The following is a 27,685-nucleotide window of genomic DNA, read 5'->3' on the forward strand; positions in this document are numbered from 1 at the left end:
ACAGCTGAATAATATCTGAATAATCATCAAACCTCTTCTTAGAAATCTCCAGTGGCAAATCACGTTGGAACTCAGAACTCCCGGCACAAATTGGCAAATTTGTTTCTGATAATGCTAATTGTGCAGAATGAATGATCTCTTCCACTATATCAAATTAAAAAGATTTTGCAAGAGGAGATGGTTTTCGCAGAGCCCGGAAGGCACCATTTGCCAGCCTGGTGCAACCAAGGAGGGGGAAGGAAATTCAGTTTGCCTCCTCTTTTTGCGTGAGCTTTCCTACCTCAGACTCCCCCAAACAACACACAAACCTGAATGCTGCTGTTCTGAGATCCCTGTTTCCCATGTGTTGCAGCGGGACAACTCAACAATTCAGTGATTCTGTGTTAACAGCTCTATTTTTTTATTATTATTCATTTTTCAATTTTGTTCATTACATACATCTCAAATTCTGAACATTACTCCCTCCCCTCCAAGACTTCCCCCAACTTGCGTTTCTGGTTTGTTTATATTTTCACCCATTTTGCTATCTCTCAACAGAAAAAGTTATTAATAACATAACATCAAACCTTAAAAACATAAAAATAAAATTAAATACATCATCTTATTTCCAAATATTTTCTGATGCTAATAATGTGGATGTTTATTTAAATCCTGCCATCAAGTCTATTGCCTTTCTTTGTTTCTGCAAATATAATATGAATGGTTCCCAGTCTTTTTCAAAATCTCTGTTGTCTTTTCCTCTTAGTCTTTCTGTCATTTTTGCCAGTTCTGCATAGTTCATCAACTTCATTTGTCGTCGTTCTTTAGTTGGTATTTCTCCAGTCTTCCAGTTTTGTGCAATCAACATTCTTGCTGCTGTAGCGGCAAACATAAATAAAGTCCTCATTTCTTTTGGTATGTCTTGACCTAAAATACCTAACAAAAAGGCTTCTGGGTTTTTTTTTACAAAAGTTATTTTCAACATTTTCTTCAATTCATTGCATATCATTTCCCAGTAGGATTTTACCTTCTTACAATCTCACCACATATGATAGAACATACCTTCTGTTTCACATCTCCAACACTCTTTCTTTACGTTTTTATACATTTTTGCCAATTTTGCCAATTCTGTTTTAACAGCTCATTCCTTCCTTCGGTCTGCCAAAGTTCAACTGGGACTGTGTTGACAGCTAGGACCGTTCCTGGACCGAGAGAGCCTGGCCACCATAGTTTGTGCATTGGTTACTGGATTGCCGCAATGCTCTCCATCTGGGGCTTCCCTTGGGATTGATCCGGAAGCTGCAGTCAATGCAGAATGCTTCAGCACAATTGCGGACAGGAGGGAGGCCTTACCAGCATGCAATACTTGGGCTCAGAGATCTGATGCTGGCCTGAGATCAAGGTGTTATGATTAGAAACTGTTAGAGTACATTGAATTGGCAAAAGTGACAGGGAAACTGAGAGGTCATAGTGATCAAACATTTATTAAAAAATGGGACATGTACAAAAAAAATACCTTAAGGAATACTGTAGTAATATGACGTCAACTGCAGGCCTTGAATGACTTCTGTGATTTTGTGGACATTTATAAAATAATAAGTTAGTAATGAAAATTAACAAAGGTATACGGAACAACTGATTGGTCGAAATTGGGAAAGGAGTCCGACAAGGCTGTATATTGTCTCCCTGCTTATTTAACTTGTATGCAGAATTCATCATGCAAAAGGCTGGGCTGGATGAATCCCTAGCCGGAATTAAGATTTCCGGAAGAAATATCAACAACCTCAGATATGCAAATGACACAATTTTGATGGCAGAAAGTGAGGAGGAATTAAAGAACCTTTGAATGAGGGTGAAAGAGGAGAGCGCAAAATATGGTCTGAAGCTCAACATTAAAAAAATGAAGATCATGGCCACTGGTCCCATCACCTCCTGGCAAATAGAAGGGGAAGAAATGGAGGCAGTGAGAGATTTTACTTTCTTGGGCTCCATGATCACTGCAGATGGTGACAGCAGCCAAGAAATTAAAAGACGCCTGCTTCTTGGGAGAAAAGCAATGACAAACCTAGACAGCATCTTAAAAAGCAGAGACATCACCTTGCCAACAAAGGTCCGTATAGTTAAAGCCATGGTTTTCCCAGTAGTGATGTATGGAAGTGAGAGCTGGACCACAAAGAAGGCTGATCGCCAAAAAATTCAAAGAATGCTTTTGAATTCTGGTGCTGGAGGGTCCCATGGACTGCAAGAAGATCCAACCTCTCCGTTCTGAAGGAAATCAGCCCTGAGTGCTCACTGGAAGGACAGATCCTGAAGCTGAGGCTCCAAGACTTTGGCTACCTCATGAGAAGAGAAGACTCCCTGGAAAAGACCCTGATGTTGGGAAAGATGGAGGGCACAAGGAGAAGGGGGCGACAGAGGACGAGATGGTTGGATAGTGTTTTCGAGGTTACCAGCATGAGTTTGACCAAACTGCGGGAGGCAGTGGAAGACAGGAGTGCCTGGCGTGCTCTGGTCCAGGGGGTCACGAAGAGGAGGACACGACTAAACGACTAAACAACAACAACAACAAAATGGACGAGATAAATAGTAGATGCATGATGGGGTGATGGGAAGTCATTATAGAAGAAAGAAGAATTTATTGTGATTGGATGTAACACTTATTACCGATTTTATTTCTCTGGACGAACTTTTGTTTGTTTGTTTTTTTAAAAAATCAATAAAGCATTTATTGTTTAAAAAACCAAGGTGTTCCTATTAGTATATAAAACCATTAACAACTTGGGACCAGTTTACCTGTGAGATCGCCTTACCCCATATACTCCCACCTGAGAACCTGGAGTGATGGAATTGGCACTTTTGCCACACTTTGGAACTCCCTGCTTATTGACATCAGGCAGGCACCTTCATTGCATGCTTTTTGGATCCACTGAAGACGTTCTTATTTGGGGAAGCCTACCCAGATTGAGAAAGTTTGCGGGAGTTTTAATTTTTTTTCACCTGTTCTATTGCGGTTCTGAGGGATGTGGGTGGCGCTGTGGCTTAAACCACAGAGGCTAGGACTTGCCGATCATAAGGTCGGCGGTTTGAATCCCCACGACGGTGTGAGCTCCCGTTGCTCGGTCCCTGCTCCTGCCAACCTAGCTGTTCGAAAGCATGTCAAAGTGTAAGTAGATAAATAGGTACCACTCCAGCGGGAAGGTAAATGGTGTTTTCGTTCACTGCTCTGGTTCGCCAGAAGTGGCTTAGTCATGCTGGCCACATGACCCGGAAGCTGGCTCCCTCGGCCAGTAAAGCGAGATGAGCACCACGACTGGACCTAATGGTCAGGGGTCCCTTTACCTTTATTGCGGTTCTAATTTTCTGTACGTTTTCAATCTTTTCAGTCTTTTTCAATCTTTTCTGTACGTTTTCAATCTTTTCAGTCTTTTTCAATCTTTTCTTTTATTGCTTTATCTTGTTTTGCAGACTGCTTTGAGGTTTTCTCCTCCATTCAAGTGGTGTATAAACTTTATTAAATAAATGCACTATGCTGGGTCTCCTTTCCTTGCCCTGCTGCAGGATAGACCACTGGAACAACGAGAAGGAGCGTGTCGCGGTCATCACAGACTCCGCCCTCCTGGTCTGCAAATATGACTTCATCATGCTCAAGTGTTTGGAGCTGCAGAGAGTCCCCTTGAGCTACATCAACCGCATCTGCCTGGGCCCTTTCACCTTTCCTGAGAAGTCCTTGGACAGGTGAGGCACACACCTGCGGGTGGTCAGCGTGATAATTCGGGGGGGGGGGGAGGTTGTGATGGCTCCAACCTGCTTTTGATATGTGCTGCTGAAATGGAGTCTGAATGTTCATGGAATCACAGAATCGTAAAGTTGGAAGGGACCCCAGAGGTCATCCAGTCCAACCCACTGCAGTGTAGGGATCTCAACTAAAGCATCACTTTGTGGACTCTCCTTCCTTGGAAGCTTTTAAGCAGAGGTTGGGTGGCCACCTGCCATGGATGCTTTAGCTGAAATTCCTGCATTGCAGGGGGTTGGACTAGATGACCCTTGGATGTACCTCCCAACTCTAAAATTCTATGATTCTATAATAATAATAAATAATAACAAAAAATTATACCCCGTCCTCCCCGGCCAGAGCCGGGCTCAGGGCGGCTAACACCAGTAAAATTACAGTAAAAACATATTAGGGGAAAAAACCAATTTAAAATGCAGGTTAAGATGCAATTTAAAATGCAGCCTCATTTTAAAAGTAGCCCATAGATCAAGACCGTAAGGGGAGGGAAACATGAGGGTCAGACTGAGTCCAAACCAAAGGCCAGACGGAACAGCTCTGTCTTGCAGGCCCTGCGGAAAGATGCCAAGTCCCGCAGGGCCCTGGTCTCTTGGGACAGAGTGTTCCACCAAGTCGGGGCCAGTACTGAAAAGGCCCTGGCCCTAGTTGAGACCAATCTAACCACCTTGAGACCTGGGACCTCCAAAATGTTGCATTTGTGGACCTTAAGGTCCTCCGTGGGGCATACCAGGAGAGGCGGTCCCATAGGCCTATGAAGAAGGCCTTCCTTTTCTCTGTCCTAAATCTTCCAGCATCCTTCTTCATTGGATGCCCATTGCATGTCTCCTCCGCCCGGCCTTTTCTCTAAAATGAAAAGCCCCCAATATTGTAGCCATTCCTCTTGGTGGGGAGTTTCTCCATCCCTTCAATCATTTTGGCTGACCTTCCCTGAGCCTCCTCCAGCTCCCTTGTTAAAGGCTCCCTCTGGAGAGACTACGCAGCTGGCAAAACCCCCCTGTTCCAGCGAAGGAGACTCAGTGGTGGGCAAAGCAAATGGACCTGGCAAAAGAGGAGGGAGACTTTGGCGGGGCACACTCTTCTAGGCTCCACTCCCAACGTTTTCTGGGTTTAGGGTGATGCGGTAATTATACGCCGTTCCAGGCATCACGAGGTTTGCTTTTAAAATATATATTAAAAAGATAATCTTCATCATAATACACGTTCCTTAAGAAAATAATTGCCGAGGTTCTTATGAATGGCTGCATATGAATGGCACGGGCAAGTTTGAACACAGCACACATTCCAGTCATGGAAGAGGCTCCTTACCTTTGCTTCCAACACCCAACGCCTTGTGATTTTTGCAGGCTGCTCTTTTCATTTCCCAGTATGAAAAGGCCCTTCCTTTCCTGTTTGTTTTAAAAATGCCAGGCTTTGTTTTGCTGTGTGCATCTTGGGGCAATCCTCTCTCGCAGAAGATGCCCAGTTTCACGCAGGAGGTTTTCTGCGCTCTTGTGCAAAGCCCCCATCTTCAAGTGCACATAACAAACAAGACTCTGCTTTTACCCTCCTGCCTTGGGAATTCTGCTTGGAGGGCTTTAAGAAAGGATTGGACAAATTGATGGAGGAGAGGACTGTCATTTCCTGGAAGTCCCGGGACGGGAGAGGGCTCTTGTGTTCAAATCCTGATTGGGGGTTTCCTGCAGGCATCCAGTTGGGTGCTGAGAGAACAGGGTGCCGGACTAGAGGAGCCCCTGGCCTGACCCAGCAGGCTCTTATTAGGGTCTTATGTTTTACATGTAAGTCACTTAGTCATAATTAGGTAATATGCAGTTTTCCCATATGGGGATCAAACCTGCAACCTTGGTGTTATCAGCACCACACTCTAACCAACTGAGCTACCAATAATAATAATAATACAGTCATACCCTGGTTTTTGAGCAGCTTAGTTCCCAAACATTTTGGCTCCCGAATGTCAGAAGTGACTGCTCCAGTTTGCGAACTATTTTTGGAAGCCGAACGTCCAGCGGGGATTCTGCAGCTTCTGATTGGCTGCAGGAGCTTTCTGCGGCCAGACAGAAGCTGTGATTTGGTTTTTGAACGTTTTGGAAGTTGGACGGACTTCCGGAATGGATTCTGTTCAACTTCCAAGGTACGACTGTAATAATAGTAATAATAATAATAGTTTGATAATAGTGCAATGTGGAATGTAACATCTCCCCAAGAAATAGGCAGAATCAGGTTCATGTGCTAGGAGAAAGTTCTGGTCTTAATATTCCAGCATTGTTGGTGGACATTAATATATTCATATCTGTTTACAAATAAACTTTCCCCCTCCAGAAACAAGTTGCTTAAAACAGCTTACCAAACAAAAATGCAAGGATATAAAAAATGCTCTTTCCGGAAAGCAATTACCAGGTGCTGCACATTACAGACTAACATGCTCCCAGAAGACTGATTCCCTGCCCCAAGGATCTTCCAGTTTAACACAGCAAAGGGGAGCCTGAGTCTCCTGGCCATTTGAGCTGGGGGTTCCAGTTAAGCTACGTTTCCCAAGCGCTGTGCAAAATCGCCCTCCCCATGCCAGCCATCTCTCGCTTCCTTGGGCTGGTGGAAAGGAGGGGAGGGAGAGAGAGAATTGGCTTGAGGTCACTGTTCCCAAATTGCTCTGTCCACCGCGTGCCAAAGTCGGGCTCCTCTTACTGACTCTCCTCGGGACGTGCCCAAACTTGGTTTCCAAGTGGCGAGGCCAAGCCGGTGGGGTTGTTGTGGCCGTGTTGTGCTAAGGTAAGAGGGGGAGAAGGCATCCTGTTCACATAATGGAAACGGAAGCAGTCAACTTGGCACACCTGCGGAGCCCTGAATGCTGCAGAGATTAACTTAATCAAACATTTGGCCTCATCTCACAAGTGACCTTGCAGTGACTCTCCCATACCTGGAAATGGGTTCCAAAGGGAGAGTGGTTTGCAGATCTGCCCAGCACTTGGAGATTGTTTAGAGGCAGGGCTTCTGGAAAAGAAGGGAAATAACAGAATCATAGAACTGTTGGAAGGGGCCATGAAGATCTCCTAGCCCAAGCCCCTGCAATGCGGGAATCTTTTTGCCCACGGTGGGTCTCGAACCCATGCTCTACATCAGGCATGTCCAACAGGTAGATTGTGATCTACCGGTAGAACACTGGAACTCTGTGGTAGATCACTGGTAGATCAGTGACTCCCCCCAAAGAAGCTACTGTAAAAAACTTTGGCTCCCCTAAAAAAAGCTCAACATCCTTGCCCTGCGCCCCTAAAATGACCTGAACCACCAAAAACAGGGCTTTTCTTCTTAAAAAAAAAAGCTCAACGTCGCTTTCCTCTTCCCTAAAGAACCTCAACAACTTTTACGTGAACCACCCAAAACAGGGCTTTCCTTCCTAAAAAAAGATCCTGAATCCCCCCAAAAGGGGTAGATCACTGCCAGTTTTTAAGTCTGTGAGTAGATCGCAGTCTCTTGGGAGTTGGCCACCCCTGCGCTACATGTATTAGACAAATTAATGAAGGATAAAGATATCAGTGTATTAGCCAGGGTGGCTCTGCTCTGCCTGCACAACTGGAGGCAGCAATGCTTCTGAATATCAGTTGCTGGAAATCAGAGAATGGGAGAGCTGTGTTTGAATCCTGCTTGTGGATTTCCCATTGAGGCATCAGGTTGGCCACTGTGAGAACAGGATGTCAGACGAGATGGTCCCTCTTTGGCCTAATCCAGCAGGCCCTTCTGGTTCCCAAGGTATCTATAGGGCTTTGGATACTGGTAACCTAGCAGTCTGAAAGCATGTCAAAGTGCAAGTAGATAAATAGGTACCACTCCGGCGGGAAGGTAAATGGCATTTCCGTGTGCTGCTCTGGTTCGCCAGAAGCGGCTTAGTCATGCTGGCCACATGACCCGGAAACTGTACACCAGCTCCCTCGGCCAATAAAGAGAGATGAGCGCTGCAACCCCAGAGTCGTCCATGACTGGACCTAACGGTCAGGGGTACCTTTACCAACACCTTGTCTTTAGCCCCAGAACTCGCTGGCAGGCAATGCAACTGTTTCAGCGGTGGTGTAACCTGATGGTCCTATCCTGCCCCAGGGGTTTAAGACTGAGATAGGCCACGGACACTCTGAATATTCCTTGGGACAAGAGTCTGCCTCTCTTGGCGTGTGTGTTAGTGTATAAAACACCAATGGGTTCAAGACTACACACTTTCTGAAACAAAGCACAACCACCCTTCAAAATCCACACTTCTCTGAATTTTGCAGCACACTTCTCTAGCCAAGTAATGTATACATAAATGCACTTATTAGTGAAAGCAGCATGCGAAGTGCATTAGATAAGGGAAACTGCATTGTAAAAAGCGCATATAGCAGTTATACAAAACTTGTGTACACACTATTACGGTACATAACTATTACCGTAAATATGCACTAATGTGCTTTTGAATTTGCTTTTTAAAAAAATAAAATGCCAACTGGTGTAGAGTAGTGAACCTAAGACTGGGAAAATACGAAAATGAGAGAAACCCAAAACTTAGATTTGGTCATCACACAAGTCCTTTGGAGCTGATTAGAATCATTTTTGTGGGTCTTTCTCTACCTCCCAAGACCCAGTTTGCAGTCACAATGTACAACATGCCCCATGGTAGATTAAGGCCTAGTTTGGGGCAATGGGGAGACCCTCTGAACAAGCACAGTACCTGTGCTACGGACTTGCCATGTTTGAGAAGAGATGGCGTCCCACCTCTGCAAAGGTGTGTTTGCTGCAGGCAACTCACACATGAGCTTATGTCAGAGAGAATAACCTATCTGTATGTGTGTGTGTGTGTGTGTTTTGGGGGGAGTGGAGAGGTTTGTAAGCCAAACAGTCTGGGGAAGTCTGTACCACCCATTATTCCACGGATGAGGCAATGCTGTTCGGGGAGAGCCAAAATGCCCTTGGCAAGTGATCTCATGTGCTTGAGAAGGCTGGGTGCCTGCTGGTTTTTTTGGACAGGGGATTAGGCAAGACTGCGGCTGAGTTTCACTCTGTTCTTCAGCAGGTGGCAGTCTTCCCTCTGGCTACAGGAGGGATGGATGTCCCCAAGGGAGGGGCACGCGCAAGGAGAACGAAGGCGCTCCCAAGGGTTATTTCCAGGCAACATGTCAAACCATTTTCTCCTTGCTCTGCCCTTGAGGGCTCTAAATATTCACCCCAGAGCGAGTACAAATTCTAAGGCCGGGGAGAATTTGCTGGCTGAGGTCCTTGCGTTTGCTGGAAGGGATACAGGATTCCTGTCCTTCCTCTAGCCCAACCTCGCTGGCCCAAGGATGGCATGTGCGCAATCTAAGAGTCTTCCACCCCACTGTATAGCATTGCGAGAGATTTGGGGCTGGCGTGGAGACAGCTCTCAGATTGTATAAGACTTAATGTGCATGCCTGAGATGCTCAGATGGTCCCGAGCACAGAGAAGAGGTTGTAGCTTAGGGAACAGAGGACCTATTTGGATGCAAAAAGCTCCAGGGTCAACCTTTGGCAGCATCTGCAGGAGGGCTGCAGCCAGGGGTCAATGCAAACATCAGAACACAAGAAGAGTCTGTTGGATCAGGCCCATCTAGTCCGGTCTCCTGTTCTCACAGAGCAGGACCAGATACCCCAATGGGAAACCAGCAAGCAGGATCCCAGCACAAGTGAAGGTGGTGAAGGTCCTGTGTGAGTGCCTGGAGGCGGTTGAAGGATGGATGGTGGCTAACAGATTGAGGTTGAATCCTGACAAGACAGAAGTACTGTTTTTGGGGGACAGGAGGCGGGCGGGTGTGGAGGACTCCCTGGTCCTGAATGGGGTAACTGTGCCCCTGAAGGACCAGGTGCGCAGCCTGGGAGAAATTTTGGAGGCGCAGGTCAATTCTTTGTCCAGGGCAGCTGTTTACCAGCTCCATCTGGTACGCAGAATGAGACCCTATCTGCCTGTGGACTGCCTCGCCAGAGTGGTGCATGCTTTGGTTATCTCCTGCTTGGACTACTGCAATGCGCTCTATGTGGGGCTACCTTTGAAGGTGACCTGGAAACTACAACTAATCCAGAATAGACTGGTGACTGGGAGCGGCTGCCGAGACCATATAACACCGGTCTTGAAAGACCTACATTGGCTCCCAGTATGTTTCCGAGCACAATTCAAAGCGTTGGTGCTGACCTTTAAAGCCCTAAACAGCCTTGGTCCAGTATATCTGAAGGAGCGTCTCCACCCCCATCGTTCTACCCGAACACTGAGGTCCAGCTCTGAGGGTCTTCTGGCAGTTCCCTCACTGCGAGAAGCCAAGTTACAGGGAACCAGACAGAGGGCCTTCTCGGTTGTGGCACCCGCCCTGTGCAACGCCCTCCCACCAGATGTCAAAGAGAATAACAACTGCCAGACTTTTAGAAGTCATCTGAAGGCAGTCCTGTTTAGGGAAGCTTTTAATGTTTGATGTATTACAGTATTTAAAAAAAAAATTGGAAGCCGCTCAGAGTGGCTGGGAAAGCCCAGCCACATGGGCAGGGTATAAATAATAAATTATTATTATTATTATTATTACAAGAGCAGCTCTCTCTCTTTTTTAAAAAAAGATATTTATTGAAATTTTCCACTTTAATACATTAAAAAAAAAAAAAAGTTAAAAACACATAAAGTTTACAATCCTTATTTTTCAATAACATATTTCCCTGACTTCCCCACACCTCCCCTTCTTATATTCCAATTCAAATTGTTAGTTCAACAAGTTCTTATCCCCAATTTTTAACCTTTTTCTGTTTAGTTCATTTTAAAAAAGCCAATTTTACCTTATAAACATCAATATTTATACATCAATTCTCATTCTTAAAACTTTTTTCTAAAGTCGACCCAAATTCCCTTCCACGACTTCCCCAATTTTCATACAAATAGCAAAACAAAATAAAAGCAAAAACAGATTGTAATTATGCACCCTTTGGATCCCCAAACTCCACCCCCCCTTTCCCGGTTTCAATCCCCAACAAATGTCCATCAGTCTTGATCTACTATCAGCCTGGAGATCTCACGTCCGAGGCTCTTAATTCTCTCTCAATTCCTCTCTGCCGGTTTTTTTGATGGTCCTTAATATTAAACACCAGATCTTGGAGAAGCTCTAGCCAAATGGGATCCATGTTTCTTCCAGCCAGACCTCCATACTTAAAAGTGGAGCCCGAATCTTGTTTCTTACTCCTTTCAAGTCCAAATGTCCCCAAAGCTCCAACTTCCACCTTAATCAGATTTGTAATCCTTGGATCTTCAGATCTCCACATAAGGAGATCTCTCCATTCTTCAATCTCCAATTCAAACCAGATTTTCAACATCAAGTTCTTATTTTCCTTTGTACCCATCATGTCAGGCCTCTGGCTCTCCTTTGTCATCTGCAGCATTACAGCTCCTCCTTCCTTTTCCTCAGGAACAACATATATCTCTTTCTCCACACTCTCAAAGTTCTCAAGTTTCTCTTCTTGTCCAGCTGCATAAACTTCCTGAGTCAAGTCCTTATCAAATTCAATGAATTTATTTACTGTTAAGTCCAGAGTTGCAACATTTGTAGCCAAAACATCAATTTGGCCTTGTAACTTTCCCAAGAGAACAAAAACTCTGTCCAATTTAGCTTGTATTTTCCCTCCTTCAGCCATTCTTGTAATGTCCCAAAACCCCCTCTAGTGGGATTTTGGTTACTTAATATTCCTTCCAGTTCAAATCCAAAAGTCAAGTTAGTTTGTATCAGTTCTTCCTTATTTTCAACAAATTATAACCAAATTGTAACAAATATAACCAGCAGAGACAACAGAAACAAAGTTCTCTTTTTCAGCTTTGACAGCTAATTTGACAGCTGTCAAACTCTTCAATACCTCTTCAACAGGCTCTCTCACGGATCACTCCCGGGTCCGGGGGGTGTGGCACTTCAGCTCCCAAAATTAGCTCTTATCCTCCAGTAAAATTACTTATACTGCCAAATCGTGAAATTAATGTCTTTTATCCAATAAACAAGAAAAAAATTCTCTCGACCTTAGTTAGCTGATCCTTGCTTAAGATTATTTACAAGACGGGGAGACGGACTTCCTGTTTGCGCCTTCCCCGATCGTGCCTAATTCAAAAAAAAATAATTTCTTTGTAAATTCAATTTCCGTACTACTCACGGGTTGTTGCTTTTAAAGTCCAATTGTTCACAAAAAGAAGTCAGCGCTCTCCGACCATGGCATGTGACTTCACTCCGCAGGAGAAGCAGTCGACTCTCAGCACCGCGCCGCTCACCCCGTCCCCCGTTCCGAAGCCTTTAAAAAGGCTCCTTCTCGGGTCGGGGGGCGCAAATGGTGCCCGCCGAGTCACCAAGTTCACAGGCTTCACCGCCTGTGATTTCTGAGGGTCCCCGCGTCGCCGCGGTGGCAGGACCCAACTCCTGCGGAGCCGATTCCCTCCGGAGCTCGGAGGGAATCCGCCATTAGCCGATGGCACTAACCCAGAAGTATTACAAGAGCAGCTCTCGCCTCCCGTGGTCCCCAGAAACCAGGTTTCAGAAGCTGCCTCCATCCGTGGGGGCAGAGCAGAACCAGCCTTGCTAGAGCCATCGATAGCCCTCTCCTCCTCCTCCATGAATTTGATGGATCTTCTTTTCAAGCCAGCCAAGTCAATGGCCATCGCTGTTTCCTGCGCCATAGGAGGGGAGAGGGCTCTTGGGCTCCAGTTCTGCTTGGAGGTTTCCCAGAAGGGTATCTGACTGGCCACAGGATGCTTGGTGAGATGGGCTCCCTATGGCCTGATCCAGCAGGGTCCTCTCAAGTTCCTATCAGGCCAAAGGCCCAGACATCCTTAGTTCATTTGTTAAGAGTATGGCGCTGATAACGCCAAGGTTGCGGGTTTGATCTCTGTATGGGACACCTGCATATTCCTGCATTGCAGGGGGTTGGACTAGATGATCCTCAGGGTTCATTCCAACTCTCTGGTTCTAAGATTCTATTCTATTCTTGGTGATCCTGAGAGGCAGAACGAGGAAAAACCGTTGACATCTACCGTATTTTTCGCTTCATAAGACTCACCTTTTTCCTCTTAAAAACTAAGGGGAAATGTCTGTGCGTCTTATGGAGCAAATGTGTGGTCCCTGGAGCTAAATTGCTGGAGTCCAGCTGTCCTGGCTTCTGGGATTCAGAATATTTTTTTTCTTGTTTTCCTCTTCCAAAAACTAGGTGCGTCTTATGGTCTGGTGCGTCATATAGAGCGAAAAATGCGGTATTTCGCTTGTACTCCATGTCTCCTGTAAAAATACGATGTCATAACCTTGGATGAATTTAACAAAGGACGGGTCAGATGTCTTTTTAGGCCAGCCTGTGATATTCCATGTTAGAAGGCTAAAGTTGGCTTTGCTGAAGTCTAGTCTTTGTCAGTAGTCTTCCAAAGAACTTTTGGAGTTTGCCATTTTTTGTGGCAACTGGCTGTCATTTATTCTGGTGGTATCCTTACATGGTGGTCTGTGTTATACCAAACTGCAATTCAATGTATTCCTGTTGCGTTTTATGATTTTCCTGATATTGTAAGTGAGCCGGAACTGGTCTGTGACTGTAATAATAAAATTCTAATTCTAATTCTATTCTATTCTATCCACCATCCTGTTCTCCCAGTGGCTCAGCAGATGCCCCATTGTGAAGGCCACAAGCTGGACATGAGTGCAGCCCCCAACTTGGTTAGAAGTTTTCGAGCTAGGAAAAGGAAGTGTTAGAGCCCTGTAGACTGGTTTATTGTTTTTGTGGGGGTCTTGTGCAACATGTCAGTAAAATGACCACAGACCATTTGTAGTGGATTTATACCATTGATGGCTGTTGGCTGTGATGGCTATGCTGTGTCGCCATGGTCAGACGCAGAAAGGCTTCTGAACACCAGTTGGCGAAAACCACAGGAGCGGGGAGCTGTGTTTGAATCCTGGAGATTTCCCATTGAGGCATCTGGTTGGCCACTGTGAGGACAGGGTGTTGGGGAAGATGGGCCCTGCAGCCTGATCTAGCAGACACTTCTGATATTCTGTGTGGTGGGTTGATGTGTTGAGGAAGGGGCTGAGCTGGTTGGCTTTTTTTGGTTCCTCCCCACTTTGTGATGATTCAAGGATCCGTTCCGTTGGACGGGGTGCAGGGAAGAGAGAAGCTGGGATGTTCTGGATTGGCGATGCCATTCGGAGCGTGCCCGGTCTTGCTCGTCAATCTGGCGCGAGTCTCTCAGCGGAGGAAAGCAGATGGCTGCCATCACGTTGGAAGAGAAAACACCACTGGGAGCCAAGTTTGTGGGTTTGGTGCTGCAGCCTCCGCATTGCCTCCCCCCTCCAGATTGAGAATTAAAATAAGAAACAAACATCCAACCAAGATCTGAAAGGAGGATCTAGTTAAATGCCCTCCTCGCACCTGAGTCATGCTGATTATTTAGGGTGTGCTTTCTGCCCCTTCAGGGGTTTGGTGTGTTCCTGCCAGCCCAGCCCAGCCAGATAATGCCAAATCAGTCCCTTGGCGATGTCTGACTCCATCTCACTTTCTCTCTACCTCTCAGAAGGCAATTTTAAAAGGCCGTTCCCCCTCCTTTGGAGCAGGGCTTTTTGATCCTCTGGCCACCTCTGTCCTTGACCCAGTCTGGCTCGTCTGATGTTCTTATGACTACCGACAAACCTTCCTTGCAATGTTGGCCATACTGGGTTTCTGGTAGCTGCAGCTGGGACAGAACATCTTCAGTAAGATCAAGTCCTCTCTCCTCCTTATATCACACCAGGCTCCTATTTGGGGCAGTTTCACCAGGTGCTCACCTGTGTTGTTCACCTGGATAGGAGAGAAAGAAGGTGTAGACTAAAGCAAACTGCACATGTGCACTTAAAAAATGTCCCCGGGTTAAATCAAAGAGCAGGTTCAAAGATGCAGGTAAATGGTAAAGGACCCCTGGACGGTTAAGTCCAGTCAAAGGTGACTATGGGGTTGCGGTGCTCATCTGGCTTTCAGGCCGAGGGAACCAGTGTTTGTCCACAGACAGCTTTCCGGGTCATGTGGCCAGCAGGACTAAACCGCTTCTGGCACAACGGGACACTGTGACAGAAGCCAGAGTGCATGGAAACACTGTTTACCTTCCCGCCACAGTGGTACCTATTTATCTACTTGCACTGGTGTGCTTTCGAACTGCTAGATTGGCAGGAGCTGGAGCAGAGCAACGGGAGCTCACTCCATCGTGGAGATTCGAACTGCTGACCTTCTGATTTGGCAGGCCCAAGAGGCTCAGTGGTTTAGACCACAGCGCCACCAGCATCCCTTGAAAGGTGCAGAGCTAAGCCAGGGAACAGCAGCACAACAGAAAGGGGAGAAATCTGCTCACCCCAATCACAAAATCTAAGGTGGATCATGAGCTGGGAAGCCTGAGAATCCCAACTGAAATAGGAGCAAAAATGGCCAGCGTTTGCTCTTTAGTTCCACATTGATCCGTATCCACTGTTATTGCTTTGAGTCCACAAACAAGAGCTCAGTCAGGAGAGCATGAGACTCATAATCTCAGGGTTGTGGCTTCGAGCCCCATGTTGTGCAAAAAGATTCTTGCATTGCAGGGGGTTGGACTAGATGGCCCTCATGGTCCCTTCCTGTTCTACACTTCTGTGATTCTATGTCATTTATTATGCCCTCCAGTTTTGCATTGTGTTTCCTTTGTATAGGAATGAATGGAACAGCAGGATGCTCATTAGTTAAGTGTGTAAAATTCCACCACAGGAGCAAGGCAGATAAGGTAGCTCTTTGATTTCAGAAACCAAACTGCAGCAGAGTTGAAAGAGAGCTGTGTGTGGCCAACCCAGATCAGAAGAAACACTGATGCCTTCTTGCACCCCTATCTATGAGTGTCATGAACTATCCTAGTTTTGTATGATATATACTGTATATAATATAATATAATTTATTATTTATACCCCGCTCATCAGGCTGGGCTTCCCCAGCCACTCTGGGCGGCTTCCCACAAAATATTAAAATACAGTAGTGCATCAAACATTAAAAGCTTCCCTAAACAGGGCTGCCTTCAGATGTCTTCTAAAAGTCTGGTAGTTGTTTTTCTCTTTGAGATCTGGTAGGAGGGCGTTCCACAGGGCGGGTGCCTCCACTGAGAAGGCCCTCTGCCTGGTTCCCTGTAACCTCACTTCTCACAATGAGGGAACCGCCAGAAGGCCCTCGGCACTGGACCTCAGTGTCCGGGCAGAACGATGGGGGTGGAGATGCTCCTTCAGGTATACTGGGCTGAGGCCGTTTAGGGCTTTAAAGGTCAGCACCAACACTTTGAATTGTGCTCGGAAACATCCTGGGAGCCGATGTAGTTCTTCCAAGCCCGGCATTGTATGGTCTCGGCGGCCACTCCCAGTCACCAGTCTAGCTGCCACATTCTGGATTAGTTGTAGTTTCCAGGTCACCTTCAAAGGTAGCTCCACATAGAGCACATTGCAGTAGTCCAAGTGAGAGATAACCAGAGCATGCACCACTCTGGCGAGACAGTCCGCAGGCAGATAGGGTCTTATCCTGCGTACCAGATGGAGCTGGCAGACAGCTGCCCTGGACACAGAATTGGCCTGCGCCTCCATGGACAGCTGTGACTCCAAAATGACCCCCAGGCTGCGCACCTGGTCCTTCAGGGGCACAGTTACCCCATTCAGGACCAGGGAGTCCTCCACACCAGCCCGCCCCCTCTCCCCCCCAAAACAGTACTTCTGTCTTGTCAGGATTCAACCTCAATCTGTTAGCTGCCATCCATCCTCCAACTGCCTCCAGAACCAGGGACTCTGTCATGTGGCCTGCCCTAAAGAACTGCCTTTACAGATTTGAAGTAAGATTCAGATGCTAACACAGTCAGATTTTGTGCATGGAATGTGCAGAAGCTGCCCCTTTATCCTTTGCCTGGGGCTGCAAAGTGTCTTAGGCCAGAAAGACAACTAAGACACACACACACACACACACACATGCTTATTGGACCCACAGCTCTTGACTTCCCTCCCCAATCTCTCCGATTCACGTTAAGCAGTAGTCGTTGCTCACTTGCTTAACTCCCAAACCCGTTTGTTTGCTTCAAGTGTCGCATTTGAATGTCCTCCGAAATGCATTTTGCGGCAAAGGGGATTCATTGCAGGAAGCACCCAAACCCGCAGCCTGAAATGCTTCCCCTAAGTGATTTATCTCCTGAAACCATGTGGGTAATTAGAGGAACACAAAGAGGAGATTCGAAAATCCCGGTGGGATTATCGCCAAAAGGCATTGTCTGCAACGCTGGCCCTTAGGGTTGACAAGAGCAGCAGCAGCAGCAACAGCAACCAAGCCCAGGGCAGGAACTGGACACAGGCCTCTTTCAGGAAGACAGGGGAAATCATGGACGGTCACCCTTATCCGGCCAAACATGGCGTGGTTGTCGTGGCTGATAGCTCTCTCCTCCAGGAAATTATCCAGTCCTTTTTTCAAGTGATCTACTTTGATGGCCATCAGTGCATCTTGTGGGAGAGAGTTCCACAGCTCAACGGTGCGCTGTGTGAAGAAATAAACTTCCAGGAGGGATGGGAGGAAGATGGGGGAGGGGAAATGAGACATAGGCAGGATACTTTGGGCCTAAGGGTCCATTAATTCTAGCTTTGCCTCCCTCTCTCAGGAAAGAAAACGCTCTTCAAAAGCATGAATAATATCTCACTAAGTCGCTAGTAAAGCCCTCTCTCCATTTCCCACTTTGATTTTGGGACGGCACTTAGGCTGCCTTGTAAACTGGGCTGCAGAGCACTGTAATTATCCTGGTCTTTGGCTGCGTCGCTTCAAGGGCGTAGTCTCTGCTCAGAGTTGCACCGCCCTGGAAGGCAGAACCAGTGCATGAGAAAAGGGAAGCAAGAGGCAGGAGAGGGAGCCTGGAGAGAATGGCCACCCGGCGTCAGGAGTTCTTCAGCTGTGAGGGGTAGCTCAGTCGGTAGAGCATGAGACTGGAACTTGGGGTCATGGGTTCGAGTCTGGCATCAGGTTAAAGATTCCTGCATTGCAGGGGGGTGTACTAAATGACCCCCGTGGACCTTTCCAACTCTGTAAATCTGTGCTTCTGTGATTATGCACTGCAGAGGGTTACATGTTGTTGTTTTTGAGTCGTTTAGTCATGACCCCCTGGACCAGAGCACGCCAGGCACTTCTGTCTTCCACTGCCTCCCACAGTTTGGTCAAACTCATGTTTGTAGCTTCGATAACACCGTCCAACCATCTCGTCCTCTGTCATCCCCTTCTCCTTGTGCCCTCCATCTTCCCAACATCAGGTTCTTTCCCAGGGAGTCTTCTCTTCTCATGAGGTGGCCAAAGTCTTGGAGCCTCAGCTTCATAGAATCATAGAATCATAGAATCATAGAGTTGGAAGAGACCACAAGGGCCATCGAGTCCAACCCCCTGCCAAGCAGGAAACACCATCAGAGCACTCCTGACATATGGTTGTCAAGCCTCTGCTTAAAGACCTCCAAAGAAGGAGACTCCACCACACTCCTTGGCAGCAAATTCCACTGTCGAACAGCTCTTACTGTCAGGAAGTTCTTCCTAATGTTTAGGTGGAATCTTCTTTCTTGTAGTTTGGATCCATTGCTCCGTGCCCGCTTCTCTGGAGCAGCAGAAAACAACCTTTCTCCCTCCTCTATGTGACATCCTTTTATATATTTGAACATGGCTATCATATCACCCCTTAACCTCCTCTTCTCCAGGCTAAACATGCCCAGCTCCCTTAGCCGTTCCTCATAAGGCATCGTTTCCAGGCCTTTGACCATTTTGGTTGCCCTCCTCTGGACACGTTGTTTGTCAGTGTCCTTCTTGAACTGTGGTGCCCAGAACTGGACACAGTACTCCAGGTGAGGTCTGACCAGAGCAGAATACAGGATCTGTCCTTCAGAGGCTCCTTCATAGATCACTGCCTTGCCGTGGTGAAGGGGCTTGAATAACTCAGAGAAGCTATGAACTATGCCGAGCAGGGCACCCAAGATGGACAGGTAATAGTGGAGAGTTTTGACCAAACGTGATCCACCTGGAGGAGGAACCGGCAAGCCACTCCAGTATCCCTGCCAAGAAAACTCCATGGACAAAGACAACAGAGGGTTACATAAGAAGGCCCAACTAGTCCAGCATCCTGCTCTCACAGCGGCCAACCAGATACATATAGGAAGCAGGATCTGAGCACAAGAGCCCTCTCGGACCAGTAGACTTCAGTAGCCCTCTCCTCCATGGATTTTCCCAACCCTCTTTTTAAAGCCATCCAAAGTGGTGGTGAGCACCGCTTCCTGTGGCAATGAGTTCCGTAGTTTCATTAGTGTAGGCCAGTGGTTCTCAAACTTTTTTCCCCCGGCCACACTTTCAGAAGAAAAAAATGTTCATGCTGCACCATTTTTTTAATTAATAAGAAATACATTTTGCTGGAGGAGGGGTGGAGTGGAGAATTCCTAGCGGTACTTGATTTATAACCTAGAACACAACTACTTTATAATATGATCACGGGGCATGCAGAAAGTATAAAACAATAAGAAGACGAATAATTTCCCCGATATAATGATAAACGAGCCCCTTATATACATTCCTTAAGTTATTATACAAACTCGATGAGAGGTGTGAGCTTGCTTTTGCCAGGTAATCTCATTTATATTAGGTCTAATTCAAGTCAATTGGGACGCGGGTGGCGCTGTGGTCTAAACCACAGAGCCTAGGACTTGCCGATCAGAAGGTCGGTGGTTTGAATCCCCGTGACGGGGTGAGCTCCCATTGGTCCCTGCTCCTGCCAACCTAGCAGTTCGAAGGCACATCCAAGTGCAAGTAGATAAAGAGGTACCGCTCCGGCGGGAAGGTAAATGGCATTTCCGTGCGCTGCTCTGGTTCGCCAGAAGCGGCTTAGTCCTGCTGGCCACATGACCCGGAAGCTGTACACCGGCTCCCTCGGCCAAGAAAGCCAGATGAGTGCTGCAACCCCAGAGTCGGTCACGACTGGACCTAATGGTCAGGGGTCCCTTTACCTTTATCTAATTCTCCTCTCCTCATTAGCACAAAGAAGCCTTTCTCTTTTCAGATCTTCCATATTTGTCCAAGTTGGAAATCTCTGCTCACAATAATATGTCGTGGAGAACTGTAGCAGAATAGCCAAAGCTCTTGAAGAGGGGCATGGCATGGATACTGTTTTCGGTATTTTTTTATGCTATTCTATGCTGAAATGTTTAAATGTTTCTTTGCCTTTGAGTCTTCCTGCCCCCCCTTGCCATCCTCTCCTTTGAGAACCACTGCTATTGCCTCTGGTGGTCCTTCCAGATCGTCAATGCAAAGTGTCGGTCATGTGTCCCCTGGAGCCTCTGTCTCCCCCCCCCCCACAGCCCACAGCACAGGCTGGACAGCAGATAGTTAACTTGGTTGAGCCCAAAGCCTTTTGGAAGGTTTTTTGGTCGTGCGCCATGCGACTCTGGAGAACATAAAGGCAGCAGCTGCTTTTTGGGTTTTGGAACAGCTCAGGCCCCTGGATAGAATTGTAAGCGCTCTCTGAAAAAAAAAAACACATAAAAATTTGGGTTTGTCTGACTCCATGCCAACCTCTCGGGGGACTGACTTGTCATTATGGGGGGAAGAAAGAAACTTCCCCTGATGTCATGCAGTCAGCAAAACCCACCAGCGCCCACCTGCCCTCCGAGGTGCCAACCTTTCACTTCCTTTGGGTCGCTAACATAAACAAACATGGAGGCTGCCGCGTCCTGCGTTGCTGGGGAGAGAAGCCTTTGTGGGTTTTGACGGAGGAAAGGGTTTGGGCCACCGGTTCTTCCTGCATGTTTGCTCCCCCCCTCCACACACTTTCCCCCTTGCTGTGCTTCCACGCCCAGCCTGCGGAGCAAGAATTCGTGTCTGCATTTCCTCATAAATCTTGGCGTGCCGCCTGGGGCTACCCTTTTAATTCCCTCTCTGAGGTTTGCAGGGAGGAGAGGCTCAGGCAGACAAAGAGGATGGGAGCCACTGTTGTGCTGCTTTAGTCATCGGAATGGGTGCTCCTCTGTAGCTCTGGGTGAGGGAAGAAAGGTGCTTGCATAAAAGGACAATAGGGGGAACTTGGGGGAAAGATGGAAAGCGCAATATCTGAAGAAAGAAAGGAATGGACTCTTGGTGAACTTATTGCTCTGGTGATGACGTTTTGATTTTCGATTTAACCACTAAGCCATAGAATTGATTCCCCCCCCCCCACTTCCCTCCCTGACCATTTCATAGAAAAATAGAATAACTGAATCCTAGAATCCTGGTGTTATGTACTGAGTTGAATAGGATCCAAAATGCAGCAATGTTTGGTCCTAGAACAATAGAACAATCAAACAATAGTTTGATTGGTCCACAAGAGCCACCCAATCCAGCTCCAGGTGGAAGTGAATCTGCAACCTGATTGGCGTACAGGAGAATCCCGGAATTAGCCAATCACGTGGGGCCCATTGTGTAAATAATGTATATAAAGCAGACATTCTGGGGGAACTTCCATTCCTCCTCACCACTATGAGCTGAATAAAAAGCATGGAATCCACTCTCGACTCCAAGTATATTTCACCTAGAGTTGTAGAGTTGGCTAAACAAGAATCTTAGCTAAAGCACCCATGACAGATGGCCATCCAACCTCTGCTTAAAAGCATCCAAGGAAGGAGAGTCCACAACCTTCTGAGGGAGACCGTTCCACTGTGGAACAACTCTTGAAATTTAGTCCAGATCTCCTTTCTTGTAACTGGAATCCACTGGATTGGGTCCTATCCTCTGGAGCAGCAGAAAGCAAGCTTGCTCCATCTTCCATGTGACAACCCTTTTGATCTTTGAAGATGGTTATCTTATCTCTTCTCAGTGTCCTGTTCCCTAGCATCTATGACAGATGACCACCTGACCTCTGCTTGGAAACCTCCAAGGAAGGAGAACCTTGAGGGTTGTTCTGATGTTGAACATCTTTTGCCATCAATCGTTCTTCCTAAGGGTTAGTCTGAATCTCTTTTCTTCTCATTTGAATCCATCGGTTTGGCTCCTACCCTCCGGAGCAGCAGCAGAGAAGATGCTTGCTCCCTCTTCCATGGGACAGCCCTTGAGATATTGGAAGATGGCTGTCATATCTCCTCTCAGTCTCCTCTTTTCCAGGCTAAGCATTCCCTCTACTGTTCCTCATATGGCTGGTTTTCCAGACCCTTGATCATCTTGGTCGCCCTCCTCTGCACACCCTCCAATTTGTCACCATCCTTCTTAAATTGTGGTACCCAGAAGTCCATAATAGAGCGGTACTATTATTTCCCTTCTTGGGAGAAAAGCGATGGCAAACCTAGACAGCATCTTAAAAAGCAGAGACATCACCTTGCCAACAAAGGTCCATATAGTTAAAGCCATGGTTTTCCCAGTAGTGATGTATGGAAGTGAGAGCTGGACCATAAAGAAGGCTGATCACCGAAGAATTGATGCTTTTGAATTCTGGTGCTGGAGGAGACTCTTGAGAGTCCCATGGACTGCAAGAAGATCCAACCTCTCCATTCTGAAGGAAATCAGCCCTCAGTGCTCGCTGGAAGGACAGATCCTGAAGCTGAAGCTCCAATACTTTGGCCACCTCATGAGAAGAGAAGACTCCCTGGAAAAGACCCTGATGTTGGGAAAGATGGAGGGCACAAGGAGAAGGGGATGACAGAGGACGAGATGGTGGGACAGTGTTCTCAAAGCTACCAGCATGAGTTTGACCAAACTGCGGGAGGCAGTTGAAGACAGGAGTGCCTAGAGTGCTGTGGTCCAGGAGGTCACAAAGAGGCGGACACGACTAAACAACTGAACAACAACAAATTATTTCCCTTGATCTTGATGCTAGACTTCTCTTGAGGCCGCCTAGAATTGGTCAGGGGCAATGCTTCCTTTGGCTAGCAGTTTCCGGAAACCGCAGGAGGGAAGAATTGCTCTTGAGTCCGGATTGTGTTTGTGGGTTTCCCAGAAAGGGCAACTGTGAGAAACAGGATGTTGGACTAGATGGGCCATTGACCAGAAGGCTCTTTTTATGTTCTTTAGCTAGATAGAAAATCAGAGGCGGAGCTTGAATATCAAAATACTAAATATCGGAAATTGGCAAAGAGGCAGGAGACGAGATCTGTGCTTTGTTTTCGTTTTTTCACTTATGTTCTGAGCCAGGTGCTTTCTGAATGGGAAAAAAAACAAACCGGGACTTGGGAAACGTTTTGTCCCTGAGACGCTTTTTGCTTTTCGTGTTCCAGAACTTGGAAGCCATCAAAGAGCCCCCGCTTGTGGGATCGTCTCGGGGAGGGAGCAAAATAAAGGTTTATTTAGCTCATTTCTCAGACAATACAAACCCAAGCCAGAGTTTTGGCACCCACAGCAGAGGTGTTTGGGAGGTTTTACAGTAATTACATCTGAAATGGGAGACCTGTCGTTCCCCCCCCCCCCATATTTTTTTTTCTAAACATCTAATCTGTCTTTTTTACTTAAGAAAAATAAAAAGTAGCATTAGTTTCAGTGTACCTACAAATACTTCTTTTTTTAAAAAAAAGCAACCCCCCACAATGCACACACAGAATCATAAACAGTTGAGTCTAGTTCCTTTAAATCGGTGTGTTCCTGTAGCCACCCCCCAAACACTCACAACACACAGTGCTTCTGTTTTCCACCCTTCTCAACCTCATAGAATTGTAGAACTGGAAGGGACCCACAAGGGTCATCTAGTCCAACCCGCTGCAATGCAGGAATCTCAGCTAACAAATCATGGACAGGTGGCCATTCATCCTCTGTCTTCTGCTGCTCCACAGGGTAGGTGCCAAACCAATGGCTTTGATAATAATAATAATAATAATAATTTATTATTTATACCCCGCCCATCTGGCTGGGCCTCCCCAGCCACTCTGGGCGGCTTCCAAAAAAATATTAAAATCCTCTAATACATTAAACATTAAAAGCTTCCCTAAATAGGGCTGCCTTCAGATGTCTTCTAAAAGTCTGGTAGTTGTTGTTCTCTTTGACATCTGGTGGGAGGGCGTTCCACAGGGAGGGCGCCACTACCGAGAAGGCCCTCTGCCTGGTTCCCTGTAGCTTTGCTTCTCGCAATGAGGGAACCGCCAGAAGGCCCTCGGTGCTGGACCTCAGCGTCCGGGCAGAATGATGGGGGTGGAGACGCTCCTTCAGGTATACTGGACCGAGGCCGTTTAGGGCTTTAAAGGTCAGCACCAACACTTTGAATTGTGCTCGGAAACGTACTGGGAGCCAATGTAGGTCTTTCAAGACCGGTGTTATATGGTCTCGGCGGCCGCCCCCAGTCACCAGTCTAGCTGCTGCATTCTGGATTAATTGTAGTTTCCGAGTCACCTTCAAAGGTAGCCCCACGTAGAGCGCATTGCAGTAATCCAAGCGGGAGATAACCAGAGCATGCACCACTCTGGCGAGACAGTCCGCAGGCAGATAGGGTCTCAGCCTACGTACCAGATGGAGCTGGTAAACAGCTGCCCTGGATACAGATTTGACCTGTGCCTCCATGGACAGCTGTGAGTCCAAAATGACTCCCAGGCTGCGCACCTGGTCCTTCAGGGGCACAGTTACCCCATTCAGGACCAGGGAATCCTCCACACCTGCCCGCCTCCTGTCCCCCAAAAACAGTACAAGAAAGGAGTTGCAAGAAAGGAGATTCCGACTAAACACCAGGAGGGGCTTTCTGATAGTAAGAGCTGTGGAACAGTCTCCCACGAGAGGTAGTGGACTCTCCTTCCCCAAATGTTTTTCAGCAGAGGTTGGATGGCCATCTGTCATGGATAATAATAATAATAATAATAATAATAATAATAATAATAATAATTTTTATAATAATTTATTATTCCATCTGGCTGGGTTTCCCCAGCCACTCTGGGCGGCTTCCAACTGAATATTAAAAACAATACAGCACCAGACATTAAAAACTTCCCTAAAAAGGGCTGCCTTCAGTTGTCTTTTGAAAGTATATATAAATTTTATTTATATCCCTCCATCCCCAGCCAAGACCAGGCTCAGGGGGGCTAACACCAGATATAAAAACAATTGATTGAAATACAACATTAAAATGCAGCCTCATTTCAGTGGAAACTCAAATCAAAAACTTTTGGGGGGATGAAAACATCAAGTCTTCACCAAGGCCAATTATCCAGACTGGTCCTACGTGGGCCAGAAAAAAGCCAGGGAAGTCCCCAAGTAGGAGCTCCATCATAGAAGGAAAAAGGAAAAAAGAAAGAGGGGGAGGGGATCAAGTGGATTCCAAGCCAAAGGCCAGGCAGAACAACTCTGTCTTACAGGCTCTGCGGAAAGAAATCAGATCCTGAAGGGCCCTGGTCTCATGAGACAGAGCGTTCCACCAGGCTGGGGCCAGTGTTGAAAAGGCCCTGGCTCTGGTGCATGCTTCAGCTGTGATTCCTGCATTGCAGGGGGTTGGACTAGAGGACCCTCGGGGTCCCAAATATACAACTCTATGATTCTTGTGCCTCCTCTAGAGTTCTCCGGGCCTCATTCTATGGAACAAGAAAGCCATTGTAGCACAATGGTTAGAGCGTTGGACTAGGACCTGGGAGATCAGGGTTCGAATCCCCAAACAAGCCACGAAGCTCACTGGGTGACCTTGGGCAAGTTGCCACCTCTATGCTTAGCCCACAGGGTTGTTTTGAGGGTGAATTGTGGGTAGAGAACAACCGTGTACACCAGTTTGAGATGCTTGGGAAGTAAAGGTGGTATATAAATGAAAGAAACAAACCAATTGTCCTCCTTGGTCTGTCTGCTGAAAAAGACAGGGCCTCCTCACGTTTCCAAATGTTTCGCTTTCTAGGAGGGAGGGAGAAGGCCTGAGAATCTTCTGGGACAAACAGCGAGAGCCATCTCTCCTGGCGCGCTGGAACCCCTTCTCCACCGACATGCCTTACACGACCTTCACAGAGCACCCCGTGAAGAACATCAACCAGAGGTTTATCACCATCTGCCAGGTGGGCCACAATGTGTCAAGAAGACACATAAAATGGATTGGGTTAATAGTAATACTGTGTCAGGCAGGGGAGTTCCCCCTCTCCCTTCGGTATCTCACTGATCAGAATCAACGAGCCGTTGATAGTTTTATAGTCCTTTTTATTACAGCATTGTGTTGCCAACACAAACAGACAACCCTCTTCTTCCTCTTCTGAACTGATCTAATCTGCCTGCTGCTGCATTCCCCAACCTTCGTCTTCAGAGTACAGTGGTACCTCGAGTTACATACGCTTCAGGTTACAGACGCTTCAGGTTACAGACTCCGCTAACCCAGAAATAGTGCTTCAGGTTAAGAACTTTGCTTCAGGATGAGAACAGAAATCACGTGGCAGCAGCAGGAGGCCCCATTAGCTAAAGTGGTGCTTCAGGTTAAGAACAGTTTCAGGTTAAGAACGGACCTCTGGAATGAATTAAGTACTTAACCTGAGGTACTATTGTATTCCCCGACATACCGAGGGTATAATCCAGTAGCTTCCAAAGTGGACATCCCAATGTTAACAGTAACAATTAAAAAAATAACAGAGAGTTCCCTTGCAGCTCATCTTGAGATTAATCTCTCTCTTGAGAGCATCTTGGAGTAAGGCAATTCTGAGTGGGGAAACGGCCGGCAGGGAGAGGGTTAAGCCCCTCTCCCCACGCACCCATTCCCCACTCCCATTTGCAGCTTCCATGGACTGCATTTCTTAAAAATTAAGCTCTGAGGATTGGTACGGACCTATAATTAGAGGCCGATGGATCTGTCAATTTAGGATTCTCATTTTCCCAATCTTAAGCTTGGTTCACACATTTTCACATCAGTTTGTGATTCATTTGGCTTTTTAAAAGAGGCGCTCCCATATTAGTGCACCCGCCTGCTAAAGTACTTACATTATTTTTAAAAATTTGAAGGTAATTTATAGACCACCTTTCATTGTAAAAGTAACAAGGCAACTCCCAAATGAAAACAAATACAAAATACTCATTTTGTTTGCAATTCTGACTGATGGACACATTTTTGCAAGCAAGTATCCCAGGTATAGTATATTGTTATGTTTTCGCTGAGGTATACCCACACGCTTTTCCTAATAGACACGTTCTTGCACTCCTTTGTTAATTATTGGAGAACTACACAACAAATTGCAGGAAAGTGTGGACTTCGAAGGATGCTCCAGTCACAATACCCAGTTTGAGAAATCTGCATAGAAATGTTCACCAATCCAAATTTCTCTCCGCATAAGAATTTAAGAAGAGCCTGCTGCAGGATCAGACCAATGACCCATCCTGTGGGAAACCAGCAAGCAAAGGAGCATTTGAGCAAAGGCGTCCTTTTCCTCCTGTGGCTTCTAGCAACTGATCTCCAGAAGCATTGCTGCGTCCAGCTGCGGTCACTGTGGCTAGTGGCAATTGTGGCCGGTAGCCACCAATAGCCCTTCTTTTCACCTGCGGCTAATCCCAGGTTAAAGAAGACTTGCATGGGCGGCTGAGCCCTCCAAATAAATTTCCAAATGGAGAAATGCAGGAGGCATGTGAGGGCGGTTGCAGTAGCCACAGTGGGCATCAGATAAATGTCATGGCATGAAACGGAGATCATTCAATAATGGACTCCTGGTGCCTTAATGTAAACAGGAAATGAGTGGCATATGCCCCCCTCTCCCCGCAGCATGAAATACAAGCTCCCTAGACATTGATTTGAAACCACACATACTCAGGTCAAAAACAATATTTTCTCCTCCCCGAATTATCTCCCCATCTGCACGCTCGCAAGGATGTCAGTAATCGGATACCCCTGTGGAAAACGGAACGAGAGAAGGAGTGCTGAGTTGCTTGTTCAAAGGGATGCTCCATCGCCTCCGAGTGCTTTAATCCAGCTTTGGGGAGCGTTGGGAAGTTTTCCCTTTTTCAAACCCCCCTCCCTCGTGGGCGCAAGGAAAAGGAGAG

The 27,685-nt window shown here is 46.8% G+C and overlaps 1 protein-coding gene across 1 annotated transcript in view; it reads left to right on the top strand.

Annotated features, from left to right (window-relative positions):
• The window catches only part of TPRG1 (tumor protein p63 regulated 1), a 52,886-nt gene that overhangs the window by 15,064 nt on the left and 10,137 nt on the right, over positions 1-27,685 (top strand). Inside the window, exons 4-5 of the mRNA XM_053390859.1 lie at positions 3,538-3,714; positions 25,575-25,728. Coding sequence (XP_053246834.1) covers positions 3,538-3,714; positions 25,575-25,728 — 331 coding nt within the window. The remainder of the gene's footprint in view (positions 1-3,537; positions 3,715-25,574; positions 25,729-27,685) is intronic.

The sequence above is a fragment of the Podarcis raffonei genome, chromosome 5 (genome assembly GCF_027172205.1).
Source record: "Podarcis raffonei isolate rPodRaf1 chromosome 5, rPodRaf1.pri, whole genome shotgun sequence".
Classification (NCBI taxonomy): Eukaryota; Metazoa; Chordata; class Lepidosauria; order Squamata; family Lacertidae; genus Podarcis; species Podarcis raffonei.